Source organism: Talpa europaea, assembly GCF_964194135.1.
Source record: "Talpa europaea genome assembly, chromosome: 3".
Lineage (NCBI taxonomy): Eukaryota > Metazoa > Chordata > Mammalia > Eulipotyphla > Talpidae > Talpa > Talpa europaea.
The window spans coordinates 130565653-130587788 of record NC_140069.1 but is presented as its reverse complement, the minus strand read 5'-3'; the positions used below and the strand labels follow the sequence as shown (position 1 = coordinate 130587788).

The 22136-nt window shown below is 39.3% G+C and overlaps 1 protein-coding gene across 1 annotated transcript; it reads right to left on the bottom strand.

Moving 5' to 3' along the window:
* Positions 1-4626: 4626 nt before the first annotated feature.
* Positions 4627-21234, bottom strand: LOC311168928 (hyaluronidase PH-20-like; the record flags this gene model as incomplete). The annotated part of the gene is made up of 4 exons (XM_084230635.1): positions 4627-4743; positions 8306-8665; positions 18881-18970; positions 20293-21234. The coding sequence occupies 4 exons, from the start codon at positions 21232-21234 to the stop codon at positions 4627-4629; spliced, it is 1509 nt and encodes a 502-aa protein (XP_084086761.1).
* Positions 21235-22136: the final 902 nt, after the last annotated feature.

Genomic DNA, 22136 nt, shown 5'->3' with positions numbered 1-22136 from the left:
TCCCTAATGAACACTGATGCAAAAATCCTCAATAAAATTTTAGCCATCAGAATCCAACAATGTATCCATAAGATAATTCACCACAACCAAGTAGGATTCATTCCAGGGGCACAAGGATGGTTTAACATCCGAAAATCAATCAACGTTATCCAACACATCAACAAAAAGAAATATAAAAACCAGATGATAATATCAATAGATGCTGAGAAAGCTTTCCACAAAGTGCAACACCCATTCATGATAAAAGCCCTTGAAATTCTTGGGATACAAGGAACATACCTCAACATCATAAAGGCCATCTATGACAAGCCAACAGCCAGTATCATTCTCAATGGTGAAAAGCTGAAAGCAATTCCATTAAGATCTGGAACAAGACAAGGATAAACCACTCTCACCACTGCTTTTCAATATAATACTGGAAGTCCTAGCCAGGGCAATAAGACAAGAGAAAGACATCCAAGGAATCCAAATAGGAAAAGAAGAAGTCAAACTATCACTATTTGCGGACGATATGATATTATACATAGAGAACTCCAAAAACTCCACAGAAAAGCTAATTCAACTCATCAATCAGTTCAGTAAAGTGGCAGGATACAAAATCAACATATAAAAGTCAGTAGCCTTCCTATACACAAACAATAAATCTTAAGAAGAAGAAATCAAAAAAACCATCCCTTTTGTTATTGAAACAAAAAAAGTCAAATATTTGGGAATAAATCTAACAAAAGAGGTAAAGGACCTATACAAAGAAAACTACAAAACACTGTTAAAAGAAATAGAAGAAGACACAAAGAAATGGAGAGACATCCCCTGCTCGTGGATTGGAAGAATAAACATTAAAATGGCCATCCTTCCAAAAGCAATATACAGATTCAATGCTATTCCAATCAAAATTTCAATGTCATTCTTCAAAGAAATAGAACAATTATTGATGAAATTCATATGGAATCACAAAAAACCCCGAATAGCCAAAGCTCTCCTGAAAAAAAAAGAAGGGAATGGAGGCATCACACTCCCAGACTTCCAACTATACTACAAAGCCATAATCATCAAAACTGCATGGTATTGGAACAAGAACAGACATACAGACCAATGGAATCGAATAGAAAATCCAGAAATAAACCCACAGATTTATGGTCAACTAATCTTTGACAAAGGAGCAAAGACTATGCATTGGAGCAAAGAAAGTTTGTTCAATAAATGGTGCTGGGAAAACTGGGTCGCTACATGCAAAAGAATGAAGCTTGACCACTACCTCACACCATACACAAAAATCAACTCAAAATGGATTAAAGAACTAGACATAAGACCTGAAACCATAAAATATATAGAAGGAAATATAGGCGAAACACTACGTGATCTGCACATCAAAGACATCTTTACAGACACATCACCCAAAGCAGTGATAGTGAAGGCAAAGATAAACAGCTGGGACTACATCAAATTAAAGAGCTTCTGCACAGCGAAAGAGACAATAACAAAAACAAAGAGAAACCCCACCAACTGGGAGAACATTTTTGCACCCAACACTAATGATAAAGGACTGATCACAAAAATCTGCAAAGAGCTGATGAGACTCAACAACAACAAAGAAAATAATCCAGTCAAAAAATGGGCAGAAGAGCTAAAAAGAAACTTCTCTGAAGAGGAAATGCAAATGGCCAACAGGCATATGAAAAAATGTTCAACATCACTTGCCATCAGGGAAATGCAAATCAAAACTACCATGAGATACCATCTTACACCAGTGAGAATGGCACATATTAAAAAAACTAGCAACAACAAATGCTGGCGAGGGTGTGGAGAAAAAGGAACTCTTCTGCACTGTTGGTGGGAGTGCAAAGTGGTCCAACCACTGTGGAGAGCTGTGTGGAGATTTCTGGACCTACTAAACATAGAGCTTCCATATGATCCAGCAATTCCACTCCTAGGTATTTACCCAAAGGACACAGAAACATCAATTCCAAAGAACACCTGCACCCCTATGTTTATAGCAGCACTCTTTACAATAGCTAAGCTTTGGAAACAACCCAAATGCCCAAAAATAGATGACTGGATCAAGATGTGGTACATATATACCATGGAATATTACTCAGCATTCAAAAAAGATAAACACATGCAATTTGCAGCAACATGGATGGCGCTGGAAGGGATCATGCTCAGCGAAATAAGCCAAAAAGAAAAAGAAAAATGCCAGATGGTCTCACTCATAGCAGGAATCTAGAAAACTTAAATAAGGGACCAGGAAAATGAATAACTATAAGAAAGTGAAAATCAGAATCAACAAAAAACTATGAACCAGAGACACTTTTAGGGGGGCGGGGGCGGGAGGGGAGGGATTGGGGTCAGAATGGGGGGGCTGCAATTGTATGGGGAATATAACAATAAAATTTATAAAAAAAAAAAAAAGAAAGAATGGGAAAACAAGCATTATCCTTTCCAAATGGAAAAGATTTAGAACTTCAGCTTCCAGTGATAGTGCTACTGCCCCCATCCTTGGGCAGAATAAATTATTTTCCATTTCCTGTAAAAAAAAAAATAAATAAATAAAATTACATCTTCTTTGAAATACTAAAGGGTGGGGACCAATTGGCTCCTTGAATTGACACTACAAAAAGAGGGAGGGGCAGTTTTTGAAATATACATGCCTAAGGAATTGAAGAAAATCTGAAAATATGAATGAAATTTATAAATTTGAGGATGCATCAAATTTTCTTTCATTTAATGACCATAATGTCTCATATAAAAGGGGTTCAGGGCCTCCCCTGGTGGTGCAGGCGGTTGAGCGCCGCGCAGTGAAGCTGTCCTCAGCCTCTGCGGCACCGGTTCGATCTCGGCCTACAGGCGAGAATCCCACATGGTGCGGCAGACCTCTCCTGTTGCGCCTGCTGCTCCCCTCAGCGGTGTATTTTGTCGGCCTCCCTGTTCTGTTCCCGGGTCTGTCTCTGGTGAATCATCTCCCTCTCCTGCACATCTGGCCTTTACCCCGGTTCTTGTATAAATAAATAAATAAATCTTTTTAAAAATAAATAAATAAATAAAAGGGGTTCGAATTAATATTGAATGCTAGAATTTCACTTGCCAGAACAAATTTGAAGCGCAGCAATTCTTTAATCAGGGAAGGAAAATAACCATTACTCCATTACCTTTTATTCACTAGGATGATTTCCAAGGGATTCTTGTTTCAAGTTTTCAAAGAGGTGTTGGTGATTGCGATTTCTGAGGTAAAGAGAATAGACAACAGAACAAGTATAACAAAAGAATTACATTTCAAGGCTTAATCTTTGATACTTTCACTCAACAAATACCTTATTCCCAGAGCAAACACTTTCTTTTTAGGAAAACCATAATTAATAGATAACGAAGTCAGTCTTGGGGACGATGTCCAGAAATCCATTCTCTTGGCATTCTCATTGCCTATGATGGGATCTGCCCTTGTACCATCTCAGTGGAATTAATAACTTAATTTAGATGCAATCCTCTTACCTTTAAAATTGCTAGACATTTTGAAATATAACTTGTAATTCTAAGTTTAAGATGGAAATATGGACAGATAACAATAAAGCCAAAATTACATCGGTGAAAGCTGAATGAAGATATTTTGAATGTAACCAGAACTATATATTTTTAAAGATTTTATGTATTTATTTTTGCATAGAAGAAATGGGGTGCAGTCCACCGGTTGGGGGTGGTGAGAGGATTCACAATAAACAGAGGAGGGAGCACAACAGGCAGATCTACTGAAATAAACTGCTAAGGGGAGCAGTGGGTGAAAAGAGTGGTCTGCTGTGCCATATGTGTGTTAACTCCCTGGTGGGGGGTCTACTCAGGCCATGGAGGTGATAGCTCTGAGATTTAACCACCAGGGAGGCCCCAGGAAATAACTTTACTGAAGAGAAAAAGAAGGTGAAAGAGATGTGGAGGACGTGTCAAACGTTTCTGACTATCTTTAAGTATTTAGAATAAAATTTAAAAATTTTAGAACTCGGAAAGTGATAGCAGGAAGGATGGAAAAGAGGATGATAACCAGAATCAAGGTGAGTGGTGAACTCCTAGTAGGTCCACTAAAATTAAGCCAGGAACCCTCAAATCTCTTTTAGAGCTGGATGGAGTCGGTGGTCGGACTCGGGGAGCAACTGAGCCATGACTCGGGACACTACCAGAAGGGACCAAGACGGTTCCCCCCTCAAGCCTGCCCCTTCCATATCCTGCTAGTGACAAAATTGTGGAGTCTCCATTATGTTGGTCATACATATGCCCTGTTCCTTCAAGTAAGCCTTGCACCCCCAGATTTTCTCCAAGCCTCTGCTTGAGGGCGAGCCGGCCTCAGCACTGTAACCACCTTCACCTTAACCCACCTGCTGTAACCCTCTCCCGCTGAAAACCGCTCTTCACCGAATGCTGCCCGCCCCGCAGGTCCTGGCGCCTTCAGTTTCCTCTGTAGCCTGTTGTCTGCTTTTCTCCTTAAATTATTCAACGGCCCGTGCACTACTCCAGTTTTGACTGGGTTTCTTCTCAGCACGCTCTCTTAAGAATCACCTCTTGACAATGATCTCTACAAGCCAGGTTAGGGCTCCCCCCAGTACCCGCAGTTTGCATCGCTTTAGATGTTCATGACCTAGGCGATCAGTTGGCCCCCTCCGCGCCCGCCTGAGTGTGCTCAGACTTTGCAGGACACTGAGGAGATGTTTGAGAGTATTGCTTCCATGCAAGATCAAGCCCTGTATCTATGCTTGTTTGTACCTATTTGGAGGAATATAATGGGATTAGGCCAAGATCTTCAAATAGCATGTGTAGTGATTTATTAAGAAAGCTGTTACCAAAAAAAAAAAAAAAAAAATCTTTTAAGAGAACAGTAGAAGAAAGGGGACTAGCTAAGAAAGTGTATAATTCCACATCAACCCTGCAGAGGGCAGCATAAGCCTGACCACACAAGAGATCCAATCAAGGGCTGTTAATCAAAATCACAGTAACAGGAGAGGGAGGTGGAGGAATAGGGCCCAGGGGAAACCCACTGAATCTGGGGCAAGGGATCACAACAGGCAGGTCAAGAGACCTTGGAGGATCTTAGTGGCTCCGACAAGATGTGTTAATGTGTGGGTCAAGAGTTAATAATGAGAAGGATAGACAGACTCTCACCCCCAAGATTTGACTTCAAAATGGAAATCTCTTGTTGCTTACTTGTGATTCATTACCTACCAGACTAAGTAACAGAAGGAATCCGCTCTGCCAGAATGATTTAGACCTCACTAACCTATTCACTAATGATTACTCATGTCTAATTTGGTTTCTCATTTCCCTGCCCTTTCCCTGAAATTTTAGTCTAGCCTGATAGTGTCAGCGTTATTGAGAAAGTCAGATTTCGATAAGTTGAAAACCAAGTAATAATTGTAGGAGTATATCTTGGGAGTCTGTGAAAAGAGGTAATGAATTGAAAAGGGGACTTTGATTCATGGTTAAGGAAAAAGAATTTAGTCTTGGATCGTATGTATTTTCTTGGGGGATGCATAGGTTTTACAAGGTAATGCTTTTCACAGTCCTCTTGTGAAGTAAAATTTAATCTTGTAAGGTAAATATCAAACTAAAAGGATTTGAGGGAATTGTGAGGCTCTTAATGACAAGCACTTCTCTAACTCAGAGCACTAATCAGTTCAGGGCTGCCCTTGCCCGGCTGTCCCTACCAGAAATGTACGTTTGTGTGTGTGTGTGTGTGTGTGTGTGTGTGTGGTATAGTAGTTCTCTCAGATTGGGAGGACTGGGGAAAAGTGGATAGTGAATTCTAGTGGGTTTGTGTGTTTACGGGGTGATGAAAATATTCAAAAATTTAATGGGGTCCTGGAATAATAACTCTGTGAATGTAGTAAAGCCACTAATGTACAATTAATTTTTTTAGATTGTTTTTAATCTATTTGTACATACAAGAACTGGGGTGTAGGCCAGAGGTGTGGGGGTTGAGAGGATTCACCAGAGACAGAGAGGGGCACAGAACAAGTGGATCTACTGAAATACACTGCTGAGGGGAGCAGTGGGTGAGCCAGGCTCTGTCTGCTGCAAGGTCAAACTCAAGCACTCAGGCTGCAGTGACTGACAATAGCTTGATAGCACTGAAACTTTATCCACTACACCACCACGGAGGCCCCTGAAATGTACACTTTAAATTGATGAATGGTATATGTGAATTATCTCAGTTAAGCTAAGCTAATAAAAAAAAAAAATTCTTCTCTGGAGGAAAGCAACCCAAAGTTTGATACTTAGATTTCAGACAGACAAAGGTCAAAGTATTATGAACCCAATGAACGATTGCCAAAAACACAAGTTAGTAAACTGTCATGACTGAAGTCAGAGAGGATAAAAACAAGATATAGAATCCTCCAATATTTAAGGAATTTTATCTATCAAATACAAAATATTTAATATCCATGTTTAAAGGATGGAATCATAAATTTAATTAAATGGAAGAAATTGTCAATTACAAAGATGATAAGTAGAAAAATAGGCCAACTTAGACCTGGACCAAAACTATAGAATATCAAAACCAGACCTACCACCTTCAAGTCAACCAAAAAAACACCAATTACTTATAAAGGCAGGCAATCAGACACAAAGCAGCATTTTCAAGAACAGCAGTACAAAATGGATAAAAGATCTACAAAATGTGAAGAGAAATAATTATCACTCTGTACATTTTTTATGAACATCAAAACTATCTTTGTTTGTAAAGGATAAATTTAGAAATTATCAGATTAAAACCAAAGGTCTCCTCCAGCAGGCTTGAGTGTTTTCATGAGAAAGTTCAAGTGCCTTAGTATGATGTACAAAGGTTTTCATTATGTGGTTTTTAGCTACCATTCACCACACTAAACATCACACTTAATGTTCTCCCCTCTTCAAGTTCCTTTGTCTTGAGTTTTCACACTACCCAACTGCTAATCAACCTTGAAGTCAATGACCCACGTTAGTTTTATGACACCCTTGAAAATCTTCTCTGTTCCCCAAATTCTTGCTTGTATGCCAAAGCATGCTGAATTTCTATCATAACATTTACCATACACCATTGTAATTTTCCAATTGAAATGTCTGTCTTCTTCAAATATACAACAAACTATAAGTGCATGCTCCTTCCTCTTGAATCTGTGATGCTTCCTACTGAACCTGGCAGAAAATAAATACTTTACAAGCTATCTGACAACATAGATGGATACTTAGATATAAGGCATTTTAGGACAAAATTGACAATCAAAAATGAAACGAAACTTGGAATACTTTCTATATGAATTCTGAAGATATTTAATCAAAAGCAAAAGTTATAGAATAATCACTTTTTAAAGATTACCATTTTATACAACACACCTGGAAGAAATGATTAAGCTGACATAACTAAAATCCATGGTTCTATGCTCAGGACTGAATAGCATATACTACATTATAAAAGATAACTACATTTCCACATGAATATTTTCTTAACCTTTTTATTATGAATCACAAAATATTTAGAAAGACATTCATTTGCAATAAATTTGTATTATCCAAGCCTTCCTGTTTCACAGGGAAAACCTAGTCTAAAGGTGTTAGAGGCCTCACAATCAGTTTTTATAAGAATAAGAACAGAACAGTTACCTCTGCATTTTATATGTATGGTCACAGTATGCAAAATCTTTGCTACAGAGTCAAGGCATTCAGAAAATATAAATGAAACATCATACAAAAAAAAAATCTTTGCCCCATTACTATTCAAGATTCAAATCAAATGTAGATTTAGTCATAATGTTTTATCAATGGTTATAGTAGTGACACAATTCTGTGATTTTGAAAATTAAAGTGATGGCCAACATCCTTTGTTTATCCATCAATAATAATTTAAAGTTTAATGTGATCATTAGAAAATAATCTTTTCTCAACAAGTCAAACTATTATCTGAACTATGTATTTTTTATAAACACTTCAAATACAAAACTCTAAGTATTAGCATGTGCATAAAAAATCATCTAAACTAAATTACTAAATATATCAATGTAAAAGCTATCAAAACATGAAGTATGTAGAAAGGAAATTTAATAAGCACTGAACTTGTACTGGAAGAAATTATTTCATTTTTATTGTCTTGAATATATATATGACTCTGATTATCTTCTTGGAGGTTGTTGGAGAGAGCTTCCACTAAGCATTTGGTTTTGAGGTTCTCATTGAGGTCTTTTTCAGGAACACATGGGGCTACTCTAGCAAGTGGTGTAGAAAATGAGACATTACTATAAGCAATAGAAGCTCTCTTATTCCACCTAGATTTATCACTGAGTTTTGGGCTTACGAGGGTATTTATACAAATATCGTGACGAACACATACATAAATATTATCAGTAGTTTTCACATCCACTGTCGTTTTGCAATTGACACCGGCGTAACAGCTGCAATGAAAATTTTGAGTAAAATGCTGCAGGTCTTTAATTGTGGGGTTCCCATGCATTGCATAGTTTCCACCTTTCATAGTTTGAATAGAAAAAGTTTTTGAGTTCAGATGAAGATAGTCACTTGAATTCCAGTTTTTCCGTATACACACTCCCTTGTCTTGGCAAAGTACTTGGTTACACATTTTGGCTGCTAGGGTGACATTGATTATGTAAGGGTTCAGCGTCTCTGATACAAAACTGTCTATGCTTCTGCAATCTTCCTGTAAAATTATAAGGTCAAAATAACAAGGGGCAATTAGTTTCTATATAATTAACTGCTAGCAATAAACAATTTCTAAGGAAGTGTGGAAAAAATGGGCCCAGGGAGAGATAGGAATTAATTTATCATTTTTACCTTCACAAGCAAGAATTTTACTATTTCAAATGTAGTAGTAACATTTGTTAAGTTTCACATGTCATTTCATGTCACAGAATAACCAACTGAGACCTAACATACACTAGCCATTGTCTTTCTCAATAATTCACAAACTATGGGGGTGGGTAAGGCACAGAATGTACAGTAGTTAGAGCATTAATATAGAGCATTAGAGTAGTGGAGCCCACTACCCTGATCAGAGTCTCAGTTTCATGAATAATAGCTGTGTCAATTTAGGAAACTTCTAAACACTCTAAGTCTTACATTCCTATCCAATCACTGGGACAGGTTACTCAGCCTCTGCATTTGTTTCATCATCTGTGTGATGATTATAGCATGGACATCATAGGGCTGTGGTAAAAAGATAAATCGTTTATAAAAGTGCTTAAAATATGACCCATTGTTGTATCATTATTCCTCAAGAAGTTATAAATATAATAAGTATCAACTTTTTCACGCACATTTAAATAACATTGGAAAGACATGGTTTCTAAATTACTAGTTCAAAACAACTGAGGTTCATTTGAATACACTGTATAGTAATTGTGACCTTTAGTTCATGTTATGGGTGAATCAAGCAGTTCTTTTAAATATGTATTTATCTGAGAGTCTGAGGGATGAGTAACTAAAATGACTCATCTTGAGACTAGCGTGTCCTAAAACTGGGACACTGTCCTTTTAGAAACACAAAGGATAGTCTCTTTCTGATGACAGTGCTGAGGTAGTGGTTCTAGTCTTCAGCAGAGCAAGCAAGTGGTGGTAGGTCAACAGGGAAGTAGAGGAATCTTGGTAGCTTCCACTTGATTCTATTTCCTGTTACCTTCCTTTCCACAGAATAATGGCCTTCCAAGGCTGTCCACAATCTATTCCCTGGAACCTGAAACTCTGTTATCTTACATGGCAAAGGACTTTATAGATATGATGAAGGGTGTGAACACTGATTGGGACAGCAAGCTGAGTTACAAGGATCCTCTCCATCTAATTATGTGAATTCTTAGAAACACAGAACAGATTCTAGTGGGTATTATAAAATAAGATACAAAGAGTTGAACAAATCCAAGTAAGAAAAAATCAACCCCGTTGCTGGTTTTTAAGATAAAGGAGAATGTCATGAGCTAAAGGATGTAGTGGTCTCTAGACCAACAGTCAACCAGAAAATAGAGATCTCATACCTACTATCAAGAAGAAATTAATTCTGTCAAACCCAAAGGAACAAATCAGGTTCCTCGCCTAAGAGTACTGCAACCCTGCTGATGCCTTGATTTGGTTTATATCATTGAGACCCATCTTGGACTTCTGACCTGAAAATGTTCATATAATAAATTTCTACTGAATAAAACCACTGTTTTAATTTTTAAAACCACTGTTGTAATTTTTAGAGCACCAATAGAAAGCCTCTTCTTAACCCTCCAATAGCCTTTCATTGTGTTTGGAACAAAGCTCAACTTCTCTTTCCTGCATACAGACTAATATGCTTAATCCTTCCTTCCTTTTAGTTAACCCTCCTCACCCACTGGACATACCAGTTGTTTCACGAGCTGGCAGATTCATTTCAAACTTCACGTACTGCTCCCTTTGCTTGAAATGCCCTTTCCTCTAATTCTGAATATGGCTGACTCCAACTTGTCATTAAATCACAGCTTTCATTAGACAATGTCCAGCTCACAACACACCTTTCCTGTCTACTCTCTCTTCTCTCTCTCTCTTTTATTTCCTACAAGGCACTTTTAACATCAAATATTTCTCTTGCTTGTGAATTGTTTCTAATCCTCCAAAGCTCACACAAACTCCATGTGTGCAGGGACTCTGTCAATATCACACTTACCCCAGTGCAGAGTCCGTGTGAGAATTTATACCAAGCACAGATAACACTGTATTTGTCCACAGAGACAAAATTATGTGAAAACAGAAAGGTAAGATGGGAACAGTTTGATGAATCATTAGCCTATTCAAGATGTACTCTCTTGAGAGGCCTAAAACTGAATCTCTAAAAGATAAGGGCTGGCATTTGCAATATCCATGGTATAAAAGATCTGCCATGGTCAATTTCAGGCTGCCAACCAGACATCACTGGGACTACACTGGAAATCAAGTACCCCATTATTAAACAGTTTGATTGTGTCGGTTGGGGAGCACCTATAGTTTGGAACTAACACGGAAACAATCGACAGAATATGCATATAATGAAGTCATTTTCTGATACAGTTTGGGTACTTATTGTTTTTTCACATAACTTATTTTATTCTAAGATTTTTTTTAACTTACGTTTTAATAATGACTGTATGTTAAAAGAAGATCACAAAATTCCTGAATTTTTAGCAATCAGGTCTTATGAGCTGAGCCCATTAGAAGATGTTTCACTCACATCACTGAAAAGAATAAAACAGAATGGAAGGAAATGGTTTGCTTACACTTGAAAATAATTGTTTTAAGTCAGTTTCAGTCATTGCAAGTAAACTTGCAATTAAATGCTCTGAAGTTATCAATGAATCAGAAGAAACACAACAAGTGATCCATTGCTCTATTGATTACAAAGGCCATAGAAAGAAGCAGAAAATAATGATCATAACTGACTTTCAAAACGATCATAAATTGGAAAAGCAGCAGAAATATATATACACAGCACATGGCAACGATTCCAAGGCAGTGTCATGAAGTAGAAAACAGCCACATTGAAGATGAGAGAACCCTCTGTATGAATAATGCTGAAGAAGATCTGAGAGTCACAGGAGAAGAATGTACAGATTAAAATACAATAAAAAAGTGTGACAAATAATATGTCGATTCATCCTACTAATTAGGAAAAAACTGATTCACTCCTCATCTGAGTAAAAGCGGAGACCTGAGTTCCTTTTTCTAAAAAAAAGATGTAGTAAAGAAAAATCTTTAAGTGGTTCTGTCATAAAATTGATAAGTGCTCCAAATAGATTTTACAGATTTGGGAATCAAGTAATGAAAGTGAGAAATATATGAAGGAGAATCATAATCTTTCAATGATTTTCTAAATATGAAAGATTATGCTATGGTATTAGCTTTGTTATGTTGGAGACTAATTAATTCAGTTTCTCAGAATGTTATTTTGTGTTATTTCTTCAACTGGTGACCAAATAGAGTCTATAGAACTAGGCCAAATAGGTAGAAGAGTTGAGACTATTTTAAAATAACTTATCAAAGGTAACAGCTGTATTTTATACATGAGGTAAAATTATGGTTATTCTGGGCCATGAGTCCATCACACTTTCCATGGAACACACATCACTAGCATCTCTACATCCACCATGAAGGACAAAGTCAGCTCTGATTCCTCAGAGCTCATATGACAGCTTTACTCTTGCTTTGAGTCAAAAGGTTTGAAGAGGTGGGTGATAAAAACCTGATGCACAGAATTAAAAAACGGTCAGAGTAAAGGAAGAGAGACAAAGGTTAGATCATAATAGTGAAAGGTGTTTTAAGCACAAGAAAACGCACTTGGAGACAATGAAAAAAAAAATCTCACCAAACAGGAAAAAAAATAAACAAACCAGATACATTTCCCTAATGAACAGGTTTTCTTTAAAATAGACACTACTAAATATAAGCTGTGGAAAATAAGGGTTTCCTTCCTTCTCCATTAGGAAAGCTTTAAAAAATTCAGTAATACATTGAAAAACTAACCTGATTGTCCACAATCCCTGATTTCATCCCTAATCCCTGCCCTACTCCCCACTCCCTTTTCTACCCTGTGCATCCCCTGCTGCGCTGCTCCTCCTGATGCTCATCCCATCTCAGAGTCTTCTCCTTCAAGTCTGAAGTCTTGGAGGCATCTATCTTACTGCTTCTCTTAGACACTCTATTCATCATACTCTCAGTTCTAATATTGGATTAAAGTCACTGCCAAACACTTGCCCACACCTATGAACCAAGCCTGCATTAGTTTCCTCTCCCTGCTGCCACGTTACCCTTTGGCCCTTCTCCCTTCTATTCTCAATTGAGCTAAGTACGTCTTCTGACTTGTTCATCAGAGATTGCCACTCTTCTGCTCAAACATTTTAGTAGCTTCCCATCTCAGAGTAAAAGCCCACACATGACTGCCTGCTATCTCAGAACCACATCTGTTATCTTTCTCCTCCTTACTCATTGCATCCAGTCCCACTGGCCTTCTCATCCTTTCTTTAAAAGCACATTGCAGCCTGCAGGCCATTGCACTTACCTCCAGAAACTTGGTTCCTTAACTCAGCAGGTCTCTGCTGCACAACCTCACCAGAGCATCCTGTGACTGCCTCATCTAAAATATCACCATTCCGACTGTGAAAGAGGGGGCGGAGCAACATGGCGGCGAGGAGACGCTGCGAGTAAGATCTCCCATTAAAAAAAGTTAATAGGGAGGAAAAGCGGCAGGTCCCAGTGAGAACTGGGACATGGAAGATAAACGGACGACTCCAGCAAACTGCCCGAAGAAGAAAGTCGCCATAAAAGAGGACCAGAAGGGAGGGAAGCGCAGAACCCTGCTCCCCTCCCCCGCCCACAAAGTCGGCACTCTCCGACCGGCAGAGAGGAGGGAAACAACAAACCAAAACGGCCAACAAGAAAAACGGACGCAGCAAGTGGGACTGTGAGTGGAAAGGAACTATTTCAGCCAGCACACCCCGTGAACGGGAGCTGTGGAGAACCCTGCAGGATCCGCCGCGGAGGTGAGCTCCAGGCGCCATTAAAGAGAGCCCCGCCCCCCAGGAGGAGACCAGCACCAGCACACAGCCCCGGCCGCCCGGTAAGCTTGCACAGAAAGCGGCGCTCTGATCCAGATCAGATCGCAGCAGCCCAGGTCCCCGCGCCTGCCCTGCGACCTAGGCTTGCAGGGAGACCGCAGAGGCCCTCCCTGAGTGAGCAGGAACAAGGCGCCCAGGAAGGGAAGCGGGATTCAAAAGGCGCCATTCCCGCGCCACTGATCTGGGCTACAGCCCGCGTCCTGGAACTGAGGGCTTTGGAACTGAGACCCAGGGCATGAAATTAGGGGTGTGGGTTCCCCACGACGGTGGGGCACAAGGCAGACACAGCACCCCTAAGCCATTGAGGTGTACCCTACCATCCCCGCTATGCTCCCTGTCCCACGGGGTGGAAAATCAGTTCCCCAAGGGCTCTAGGAGAGATCTCTGGCGCCACCTAGCGACTTGAAGCCAGCAGAGGCTCCTGAAGGAGCTAGTGGCCAGCTGGGGAGTTAGCCCACACCGGGCCCCTTCCGAACAAGTAGTCTGAGCCCACAGGGAGAGCGAGCACCCACAGCCGGGGCAGACCAGGCGCGCAGAAGAGTGTGCCTGAGACCAGACGCGCAGGGAGTGTGTCCCACATCACCATTTTAGAACAGGGACATTTCTTCAGTAGACTACCTGCAGAAGGCTTCCTCAGGAGCCAGAGGTGAGCAGGGGAAGTTCGCCCACGCCAGACCCCCTCTGGCCTGCAGTCCAAGCCCAGAGGGGGAGCAGGAACCCACCGCCGGGGCAGACCAGGCGCACAGGGGAGTGTGTCCCCTCATCGGCATTTTAGAACAGGGACCTTTCTCCAGTAAAGACTGCTTGAAACTGACAGATGACTCCTGGAGGAACCAGAGGGGAGCAGAGAAGCCCACCCAAGATGCCAGCCAGTCCCAACAACACAGTGTCCCAACGCATACGGCAAATTAGAAAACAGACAGTAGGGAGGAGAAGAACCACACGCAACCTAGCAACTCTCCAGAGAAAAAGCACACCACAAAAAGAAAACCAGCACCCAGATTGCAACGACAATAACTTGGAAGAATTTCTGAGCCTTCCAGAAAGAGAATTTAAAATTGCCGTGATTAAAAAACTGACAGAAGTCATAAAGGAAAACAATGATAAGGGAAAAATAATCAACGATCAGAAGAGTGCAATTGAGTCCCTAGAGAGGGAAAACAATGCTCAGAAGAAAGAAATTGAGTCCCTAAAGAGGGAAGTAAAAGAAATGCAGGAGATCAAAGAATTAATGGAAGAACTAAAGAATTCTGGGAAAAGCAATGAAAGCAGAATAGATGAAATGGAAGAATGAATAAGTAATATTGAAGACACAGAAATAAAAAGAACCAAAACAGAAAAGGAAAGAGAAGTACGAAGGAAAAAGAACGAGGAAAGACTTCGGGAACTATCTGACACCATGAGGAAAGGAAATATAAGAGTTATAGGAATACCAGAAGGAGAGGAGAGAGATGTAGGAACAGAGAAAATATTCAAAGAGATAATTGAAGAGAACTTCCCAAACGTGAAGAAGGAGCTGAAAATTGATATACAAGAAGCAAGAAGAACACCAAACTTCCACGACGAAAGGAAAAATACAGCAAGACACATAATAGTAAAGCTCCCAAGAATCCAGGACAAGGAAAAAATAATGAAGCTGTCAAGAGGGAAGAAACAGATAACATTCAAAGGAAAACCAATCAGGCTGACATCAGACTTCTCCGAAGAAACACTACGGGCAAGGAGAGAGTGGAGGGACATAGTCAACAGACTCCAAGAAAACAGATGCCAACCAAGAATACTCTATCCCGCAAAGCTCTCTTTCCTCTTTGAAGAAAGAATATGGACCTTCCCAGACAAACAGAAACAACGGAATTTCATTGCAACTAAACCCACACTCCAAAAAATACTACAAGGAGTCCTAAAGCCAGAACCTCAGAGGGACGAATAACAATGAAAGAAGGCCAAAAAAAAAAAAAAGTTATTAAAAGAATAAATAAATAAAATCAAAGGAAAGACAAACACAATGGCAAACACAGATGTTAACATATCAATATTAACTCTAAATGTAAATGGACTAAACTCTTCACCACGACCAAGTAGGATTCATTCCAGGGTCACAAGGATGGTTTAACATCTGAAAATCAATCAACGTTATCCAACACATCAACAAAAAGAAATATAAAAACCAGATGATAATATCAATAGATGCTGAGAAAGCTTTCGACAAAGTGCAACACCCATTCATGATAAAAGCCCTTGAAATTCTTGGGATACAAGGAACATACCTCAACATCATAAAGGCCATCTATGACAAGCCAACAGCCAGTATCATTCTCAATGGTGAAAAGCTGAAAGCAATTCCATTAAGATCTGGAACAAGACAAGGATGTCCACTCTCACCACTGCTTTTCAATATAATACTGGAAGTCCTAGCCAGGGCAATAAGACAAGAGAAAGACATCCAAGGAATCCAAATAGGAAAAGAAGAAGTCAAACTATCACTATTTGCAGACGATATGATATTATACATAGAGAACCCCAAAAACTCCACAGAAAAGCTAATTCAACTCATCAATCAGTTCAGTAAAGTGGCAGGATACAAAATCAACACGCAAAAGTCAGTAGCCTTCCTATACACAAACAATAAATCTGAAGAAGAAGAAATCAAAAAAACCATCCCTTTTGTTATTGAAACAAAAAAAATCAAATATTTGGGAATAAATCTAACAAAAGAGGTAAAGGACCTATACAAAGAAAACTATAAAACACTGTTAAAAGAAATAGAAGAAGACACAAAGAAATGGAGAGACATCCCCTGCTCATGGATTGGAAGAATAAACATTATTAAAATGGCCATCCTTCCAAAAGCAATATACAGATTCAATGCTATTCCAATCAAAATTTCAATGTCATTCTTCAAAGAAATAGAACAATTATTGATGAAATTCATATGGAATCACAAAAAACCCCGAATAGCCAAAGCTCTCCTGAAAAAAAAAGAAGGGAATGGAGGCATCACACTCCCAGACTTCAAACTATACTACAAAGCCATAATCATCAAAACTGCATGGTATTGGAACAAGAACAGACATACAGACCAATGGAATCGAATAGAAAATCCAGAAATAAACCCACAGATTTATGGTCAACTAATCTTTGACAAAGGAGCAAAGACTATGCATTGGAGCAAAGAAAGTTTGTTCAATAAATGGTGCTGGGAAAACTGGGTCGCTACATGCAAAAGAATGAAGCTTGACCACTACCTCACACCATACACAAAAATCAACTCAAAATGGATTAAAGAACTAGACATAAGACCTGAAACCATAAAATATATAGAAGGAAATATAGGCAAAACACTACGTGATTTGCACATCAAAGACATCTTTACAGACACATCACCCAAAGCAGTGATAGTGAAGGCAAAGATAAACAGCTGGGACTACATCAAATTAAAGAGCTTTTGCACAGCAAAAGAGACAATAACAAAAACAAAGAGAAACCCCACCAACTGGGAGAACATTTTTGCACCCAACACTAATGATAAAGGACTGATCACAAACATCTGCAAAGAGCTGATGAGACTCAACAACAACAAAGAAAATAATCCAGTCAAAAAATGGGCAGAAGAGCTAAAAAGAAACTTCTCTGAAGAGGAAATGCAAATGGCCAACAGGCATATGAAAAAATGTTCAACATCACTTGTAATCAGGGAAATGCAAATCAAAACTACCATGAGATACCATCTTACACCAGTGAGAATGGCACATATTAAAAAAACTAGCAACAACAACTGTTGGCGAGGGTGTGGAGAAAAAGGAACTCTTCTGCACTGTTGGTGGGAGTGCAAACTGGTCCAACCACTGTGGAAAGCTGTGTGGAGATTTCTGGACCTACTAAACATAGAGCTTCCATATGATCCAGCAATTCCACTCCTAGGTATTTACCCAAAGGACACCTGCACCCCTATGTTTATAGCAGCACTATTTACAATAGCTAAGCTTTGGAAACAGCCCAAATGCCCAAAAATAGATGACTGGATCAAGAAGATGTGGTACATATATACCATGGAATATTACTCAGCATTCAAAAAAGATAAACACATGCAATTTGCAGCAACATGGATGGCGCTGGAAGGGATCATGCTCAGCGAAATAAGCCAAAAAGAAAAAGAAAAATACCGGATGGTTTCACTCATAGCAGGAATCTAGAAAACTTAAATAAGGGACCAGGAAAATGAATATAAGAAAGTGAAAATCAAAATCAACAAAAAACTATGAACCAGAGACACTTTTAGGGGGGCGGGGGCGGGAGGGGAGGGATTGGGGTCAGAATCGGGGGGCTGCAATTGTATGGGGAATATAACAATAAAATTTATTAAAAAAATAAATAAATAAATAAATAAAAAGAAAAAAAAATATCACCATTCCATCACGCTCCATCCTGCCCACCCTGCTTCATGGCTCTTTGTTGCGTTTATCCTCCTGACCTGCTCTATCTGTACTTGCATTCCCAGCTCTGAGAATGTAGGAAGAGGACCTGTGATTTGTTCATTATTACATTTCCAGCTGCTAAAAATTACTTGACATTTAATCACAGCAGGTATTCAATAACTCAAGGGTTGGCAAAGATTTGGGGTATAAGCCAGACAGCAAATACTTTAAGGTTTGAAATGATACAATCTCTCTCTTAATGATATATTCATGCCTTGAAAGTGCAAAGCAGCCCTGGGCATCTCAACACATGAGCAGGCACATTAGTTTCCATAATTTTTTACTTATTCTGAAATACTATTCTTCTTTTGATTATTTTCCCATTTAAAACTATATCAGTAAGTCTTTACTGAGGAGCTGGACAAAGCAAGCAACCGGCCAGACTTGGTCCACAGTCATTAATTGCTGACCCCTGCAACTGACTGTCATTCAATGAATAATCAAATAAATAATTGCTCAATAAATAGCAGTTAAATGAAGGAAAGAACAAAGGAATGCATGTTGACTTATTGCAGCTCTTTTAAGACACAGCCTCTTCTGAGACACGTAAGTGTGGTAGGAAAAAAAAGCCAAACACCACGTCATAAAATCACATTATAGTCCTCATTTGGCTACTTATTAACTGTCTAGTCTAGAGAATTTTAATTAATCTCATTGATTTATTTCCTCACAGAAACAGCTACAGAGATTCTGCCTCACAATAGAACCACAAATGAAAAGAAATTTGATTCAGTCAGTATTCATGTGCCAAGCATAGTATTTATTTTTTAATATCACAACAATCCCCCAAATCATTAAAAATAGAAATGTTTTGATCCATTGCCTACCAATACAACTTACCAAAGATCGGATTATTTCGTAGCCTCCCCACATTACCAGTCCAGAGACACCTAGAGCCATGCTTTCCCCAATTGTGTGCACAAGGTCATTCTGGTGGATGCAACAGAAAGAGTTAACATATTGGAATAACTTGAAAGAGTTATACATGGGACAGTGACACCTAAGCTAAGATGCAAAGTATTTTTTTAAAGATTTATTTCTTTATGCATACAATAACTGGGGTACAGGTCAGGAGTGTGGGGGGTGAGAGGATTCACCAGAGACAGAGTGGGGAGCAGAACAGGCAGACTGACTGAAATAAACTGCTGAGCAGCAGGCGAGACAAGAGAGGTCTGCTGCACCATTTGGGTCACCTCCCAGGCCAGGGATCGAATTTGTGCTGTGGTGGCTGCTAATAGCTTCATAGTGCTGCATCTTAACCTTTGAGCCACCAGGGAGGCCCGTCTGCAAAGTATTTTTAAATACTTCCCAGTATTTCCACTTTTACACAACCACTGCCCTAGATACCAAACATATGGAGTTCCTATTATGATTTTTTTAATTTTATTTTATATATTTTTTACATTATTTTTCATTTTTGCACAATGTATGCATTTTCATCTTGCAATCAAAAAAGATAAACTGGGCCTTCCCGGTGGCACAGCGGTTGAGCGCTGGGTTGCAAAGCTGCCCGCAGCCTCTGCAGCGCTGGTTCGATCCCCGGCTGCTCCCCGGCCACCAGAGGAGGGTCCCACATGGCGCGCAGACCTCTCCTGCCGCCCGCTGCTCCCCTCAGCAGTGTATTTCGTCAGTCTGCCTGTTCTGCTCCCCGCTCTGGCTCTGGTGAATTCTCTCACCCTCTCGCGCTTCTGACTGTACCCAGTGCTTGTGTAAATAAATAAATAAAAATAAATAAATAAATAAAGCAATACCAAGCTTAGTGTTTTATATATATATATATATATATATATATATATATATATAAACTCATGCGATTTGCAGCAACATGGATGGAGCTGGATGGGATCATGCTCAGCGAAATAAACTGGAAAGAAAAATAAAAATACCGGATGGTCTCACTCATAGCAGGAATTTAGAAAACCTAAATAAGGGACCAGGAAAAAGACTAATTATAATAAAGTAAAGTTCCTATTATGATTTTAATTGCTTCTGTTGACGAGAGAGTAGGCCCAGGAAAGAAATAGGAATAAATTTAGTTAAATGTTGTTTGTGCTACCTTATTCGCCATGATTGCAAACACATTAGCTATGAAAGCTTCCTATTTTGCACTTATGTAATGATGCGTGCTACCTGCGTGCATAATCCTAAAGGCTATTCAAAGCTAAATTTCCCATCTTTCAAAAATGATGTTAAATTCCATTAAACACCATGATGGACACTATTCCATAGCCTCCATACCTTGATTTACTTACCTTAGAAAGGAATATCTCAGGCTTATCGGTGAACACTGGACGGAAATATGCAATCACCGGAAGTGGGTTCTTAGGATCTTGTATTTGTGAAATCCGGAAGGCTTCCTGCACGCGATTCCGGACAAAGATTGCCTGATTTTGTGCTGTTATTCTGGTATTTAAATAAACGGATGGGTAAAGGGCTGTGCTTTCTTTCCACAACCAGAGGAGGTCATTATTTCTTTCCTTTTCTATATCAGCGCAAGTTCCAGTGAATTCGGGTTTCTGATAGTCTTTATTGTAACATTCAGGAAAGAAATAAAAACCCCATAAGGATTTCGGCCGTAGTGATCTTCCCAATTTTAAAGTCTCTGCCATGAAACCTCTTCCTGCTTCTTGAAACTCGTTTTCGGCAGCTCTTATGGCCTGCCAATAAGCAAATGATGGATTTTTTTTTAATTCCAATTCAATGGATCGTTCCATGTAAACCTCTTTAAGACCCGTGTTTCTTCCCCAGATAGGCCTCCACTCTGGCCAGTCAATTACAGCCAAGCCCGGGGTGTTCGATGCAATGTAATAGCGAATGTCATTATTAGCCTTATCCAAATGTTTTTTCAGACATCCCAACTGGGGGAGTCCTCCATTCACATTTTCACCTGTGTGTAACTCTACAAAAGGATAGTAGCCAAGTTTATGAATATAAAACAGGGCAATACCTTGCTCTGTGATCTGTTTCCGGGGGCTTCCTGATAAAGCAAAGAGGCTCATATCTATATGTATATCATGCAGTTCATCACAAAATTCAATTGGGGCGTTGGAACCCCAGAGGTAAGCAGTATTTGGAAGAAAAGGAGATGCTCTTAATTCCTGTGTCAAATTCAAATAGACTGGACGCAGAAGAAATGTTCCATGGAATCCAACAAAGATTCTGAAGAAGATATTCTTGAACATTACTGCTGCCATGACAAAGAATAATGACTTTGAATACCATGTATATCTTCCTAGACACTTTGGTTTATTCAGTATTGATGTAAAATAGAAGCACGGCAGAGAGATAATGATCGTGTAACATTTAAATATTCTTCCTTCCTTTTCAGGAATGTTTTTTTGCAAGTTGCTTATCTGTAACTGGGGGAAAAGGGAATATACAATTAACTGCATTTTTGTATCAGAGTTTGGAAACTTTACAGAGTTCTCAATTTTAAGTGGACAGCGTTTCATTCATTTGGATGATGGAGGACCTCTCCTGAGTTTGGAATCAATAAAATTATTTCCTCTTATGTATGATACCAATTCTGTGATAGCTAGCATTTGTTTCATCTTCTCAAATCATTATGAGCCTGCAGAGGGATGAATGCAACCATTTTCTCTTTTTAGAATCTAAGTTCTGAGTAAGGAAATACCTAAGAGCTTAAATGATAAAATTTTCTAAGTCCTTACATGCTATAAATATTAGGGTGAAAATATGTTATCATCAACCATGAGATAATAAGTGGAAGATTTCATTTTGTTTCATGGATGGTGTTTTTTTTTTAAAGATTTATTTATTTATTTATACAAGAACTGGGGTACAGGCTAGATGCGCGGGAGGGTGAGAGGATTCACCAGAGACAGAACAGGGAACAGAACAGGCAGACTGATGAAAAATACTACAGAGGGGAGCAGCGGGTGAGGCAGGAGAGGTCTGCCATGCCATGTGGGACCCTCTATGGCTGGCCGGGATGGAACCAGTGCTGCAGAGGCTGCAGACAGCTTCACAGTGCTGTGTTCAACCACCTGTGCCACCAAGGGAGGCCCATGGATGGTGTTCTTTTTTTTTCTTTTCCATTTTAGTTTCCATTTTAGTTTAGTCCCTATTTGTTTTT